Below are 4,363 nucleotides of genomic sequence, written 5' to 3'. Positions count from 1 at the left end.
TGTGCTTGAAATATCATAGTAAAAATTAAGTTATACTTATTAAAGTTACAACTGAGATTCTTCACTGCTAATAAAGTTAGAAGAGCAAGCTATAAAATTTCCTTGCATGCAAGTCACAAGTTCTGAGCTGCTCTGCATGTGTATCATTCAATTTACAATTTGACTCGCAATTTGACAACAACATTAGCCTTTGTGACATCTAAACATTGTATATTGCCATGCTAGCTTGTGCTCGCCCCTTCAATGTTCTACATTCGCCTAGTAATAAGCACACCGGGTTCTTCTTTATTGGGGCGAGCATAAGCGAGCCCCACTCAGGCGAAGTCTCCCTCCCTCCCTCCGTATGTATGTATGTATGTACGTACGTCTCCAGTCACGCCTATTCTGGTCACACCCCATGTGTGCACAATATCTATTTAAAAATCAATGATCTAATGCGGTAGCATTCTAATGAAATATTTTCATTGATGTGGGTGTGGTTGCAATGAAATTAAAATGGCACCTACCTTAGCCAATCTTACTTGCAGCAACATAGGACTGATCTCTTGTCAAGACACTTCATCAGCAGAGAAAATTCAAGAAAACACACATAAATCTTCAAGTTTTTATTAATTATGGTTGAATGACAGGATATAAAAGAACTTCAAATGGCTCATCAGAGAAAAGAGAGTCTAAAAGTACTGTGCTTGAAAATATCATAGTAAAAATTAAATTATACTTATTAAAGTTACAACTGAGATTCTTCACTGCTAATAAAGCTAGAAGAGCAAGCTATAAAATTTCTTTGCATGCAAGTCACAAGTTCTGAGCTGCTCTGCATGTAGGTATCATTCAATTTACAATTTGACAACAACATTAGCCTTTGTGACATCTAAACATTGTATATTGCCATGCTAGCTTGTGCTCGCCCCTTCAATGTTCTACATTCGCCTAGTTAATTTAATATATTGGCCAGTTGTCCGAAGATGCACTGCACTGCCCTAGGCCCTGAATATGAACTATCTGTTGATTAATGATTAGTGATTACGTTACGTAACTACTAGTAATTGATATCGTGTGACCATTGCCACACCCACTAGTAATTATACAATGCCAGCTCAGCAATATAAATCCCGATGCCGCCCATTGCAGTGTATCTGGTGTCCACAGTATATTGTATGTAGTATCATAGTGTTTAGGTATCTTCCTAAAGTGTTTTGTAAAGTTAAATACAAACAAAAAACTACACACACAACACATAAAGTAAAAAAATCATACCAAAATAGAAAAATAAGTTACATCATTGCTCCTGTAATTATCATTATCTTGTTCATCTATCTACTAATGTATGGGATAAGGTAAGTTATTGTGATGACTGGTAACTTACATGAAGCAGCAATCCTGTCAGCTAATGTAGAAAGAACAACATGATCCTGTTCCCTCAGTATAGACAAGAATGTACTAATGTGATCAGGACAAAGTTCAATTAATAATGTAATATTTCCAATAAAAAGTTCTACTCTTTTTGATAAAGACTGGTTAGTCATTCCATCAAACAACTCATCATACTGAGAAGAATCAATAATTTGTACTTCCTTACAACCATTAGCTATATCACGGAACTTTGCTTCTGAAGTTGAAAGGAAACGTTTCAGATCATTAAGGTGCTTCTTGAGGTCATTATGTGAAACAGGATTAGGAACATCTTTAGTACCAACAGAATGACCAGCATCTATACATTACACGATTGAATAGAACACGGTATGTACATTACTATTATTATACCTGATATATCTTTCAGTGATCTGTTAATATTGATTGTTCTTGGTTTACGTAATCCTTTCAATGGTATAGCATACTTCAGTACATGAACAGTATCAGGATGACTGCTGTCAGCATATATTGATACCAGACAAGATGGAGGAATTGTATTAATGTCAGAACCAAAATTATCTAAATCTCCTTCTTCAATCTATTAAAGCATATAAATAGCCAGCATTACTATTATACAAGTACCTGGCATGGTACTATATCAGGACTAACAGTCCAACCAGTTATTGGTTCATCCTGAGGACCAAACACTAGCTCAAGGCATCCAAAACAAGAATGATCAAATTGAAACTTAAAATTTTGTCTGAGTTCATGCTGACGATATTCTTTTCTAATGAACTACAATAATTCAACACTGATAATAACAGCAATAATATCAATTATGGATACCTGAATCAGAGCATTTAAATCTTTAGCAGCAGCGAATCTCAATAAATCTGGTCGTTCATAAAACACTTGTCCAGCATACACCGTAGCTTCAGGTATACCAGTGGAATGAGTAGATACAACTATAAAAGTTAAAAGTGAATTTGTTACTAATCAATTTCAATATTCATAGGCTCACTAGTTTTAGATTGTGATGTACTTAATTCAGAGTCTTCAGTACAATCCACTGGACCCTTCAACCCGTTCCCTTCTTCCTCTCTATCACTCCTTCCTACTCCACCTGCTTCTCCTTCTTGTCCTCCTGCTCCTTGTCCTTCTCTTTGTCCTTTACCCTCATCTCCTGAGTCATCATAAAAACAATAAAAGAACAATATTCTTTAGAAGTATTATACAACAATAAATCACATACCAATTGTATACTGAGAGCTTAATTCAGCAGATTCTGTACAAACAGCAACATGTGACTGCTCCTTGATACATGTATGCTGCTCACCTTCTTTCACCTGCAACAATTTTTGTCCTTCCCTTCCTCCATCGTCATGCTCTTCTTTCTCCTGCTTATTCTTTTCTTCTTGCTTCGGTTGACCCACAACTTGTTTGTCTTCTTTTTGCTGCTGATGCTCAGCCCCTACTCCTCCACCTGCTCCTTGTCCCTCTCCTCCTGTTGTCTCTCCCTTTCCTTTCCCTCCCTCATCTCCTGAGTCTCCATCTTCCTCTCCATTCCTCTCCTCATTCCCAACTCCTCCATTTTCCTCTTCTTTTATTGCAACAGTAGTTACACAGCAGAACTCACTTCGTTCAATCCATCCATATCTCTGGTATGCTGGAAACTCCCCTCCTTCAATTAGTGAGAACTGGTAAGGAAGACTAGCTGTGTGAACTGGAGCAACAGCAAATTTAAGATACTTGGATAAAGAAGGATCACTGAGATCAATACAGTGTTGCATTTCTATCCTCAGTGACTTGAGGAGTGGACTGGTTGATATTGCATACACTGCACTCACTGGTCTAGTATTATCAGGAAACCTATAAAGGAATTAATAACTAAAATACATGTACATGTATAGTGTGTAGTGGGTAATTTTTTCATGTTATTTTTTTTTTGTTATTTCATGCATCAAAAAATGAAATTCGTTAAAAATTTTTTGTCATAATCATTATTTAATTGTTCTAATTGTTTGAGAGCAAAATTAATACATCAGTAATATTTTCTTCACTAGACACATAAATACTAAATTATCAATTGTTTTCCCTCACAATAATTCCCCACTAACTATACAGACATTACTACATGTACAGTATATGTACTTGAAGTGTCCTCCTACAAGAGCTAGTACTGATACTTCTACAGTCTCTGATGCTGATAGACTATCCTCTGCTACACTAATCCTCAGTCCATACTCCTCCCAGTTCATCAGTTGAGGTTTGTCTCCTTGAACTAAGAACAACTTCTTCCCTGCTATTTGGGACTCACTCAGACCTTCCAAATTATCTGTAGGAAAGTATAACAACTGAAATTATGTATTGTTAAATTGTGTATGTAATTATGGACAAAGATGAGACAATGAACCATAATTCATGTAAAGCTACACTGAATGACAATGTACAGTACATGAAGCAATTTTAAAAATTCATAAACAAGCGTAACAGTGTAAAAAATATTCCTATAATTGATTTCACCACCTTGCAAGAATAACTGGATTTTAGTAGGACTTATAGAGGCTCTCTCTACCTTCTAATGCTTCTAGAAAAGTCTTTAGACAGTATCTCTATGTTCAGGGGCGTAGCTGGGAAGGAAATGATGAGAGGGCATAGAGAAAAATGGCGCGCGAAGCGCGCCGAAAATGTGGCCACACCCCCTTTTTAGCGTTCGTATAGTGCACTAAAATAGCATTTTACGTATTTTAAAAGCATCAAAATCTTACATTTTCAACAATGATTAATGTAAAATGAGTGTTTTGTTTCGTCTACTTCTCATTTCTTGTACATTTACTGCTGTGCAATGTATTATAAATGATTACAAGGTGGTTAATTTATATTACTAGATGGTAGGTAATACATGTCCAGCTATTGCAATGGGACTTCCGGTCGCATTAATTTAATGATATTCATTGGAATTACCATAGCAACGGCAGCTCAGCAATGGTGGATTGATAGGAAGCTTCAC

General features: G+C 36.2%; 1 protein-coding gene across 1 annotated transcript in view; it reads right to left on the bottom strand.

Moving 5' to 3' along the window:
- Positions 1–1,292: 1,292 nt before the first annotated feature.
- Positions 1,293–4,363, bottom strand: part of LOC109587033 (uncharacterized) — a 9,080-nt gene continuing 6,009 nt past the window's right edge. The window contains exons 2-9 of the mRNA XM_020003256.1: positions 3,505–3,688; positions 2,837–3,222; positions 2,375–2,497; positions 2,200–2,318; positions 1,996–2,148; positions 1,765–1,951; positions 1,367–1,711; positions 1,293–1,317 (exon numbers count right to left, since the gene is read on the bottom strand). Of these exons, the coding sequence (XP_019858815.1) occupies positions 1,310–1,317; positions 1,367–1,711; positions 1,765–1,951; positions 1,996–2,148; positions 2,200–2,318; positions 2,375–2,497; positions 2,837–3,222; positions 3,505–3,611 (1,428 nt within the window). The 5' untranslated portion in view covers positions 3,612–3,688 and the 3' untranslated portion in view covers positions 1,293–1,309. The remainder of the gene's footprint in view (positions 1,318–1,366; positions 1,712–1,764; positions 1,952–1,995; positions 2,149–2,199; positions 2,319–2,374; positions 2,498–2,836; positions 3,223–3,504; positions 3,689–4,363) is intronic.

Source organism: Amphimedon queenslandica, unplaced genomic scaffold, assembly GCF_000090795.2.
Source record: "Amphimedon queenslandica unplaced genomic scaffold, v1.1 AMPQUscaffold_12709, whole genome shotgun sequence".
NCBI classification, from domain to species: domain Eukaryota; kingdom Metazoa; phylum Porifera; class Demospongiae; order Haplosclerida; family Niphatidae; genus Amphimedon; species Amphimedon queenslandica.
Note: the sequence above shows the minus strand (reverse complement) of the source record. Positions and strands in the feature narration are given on the sequence as shown.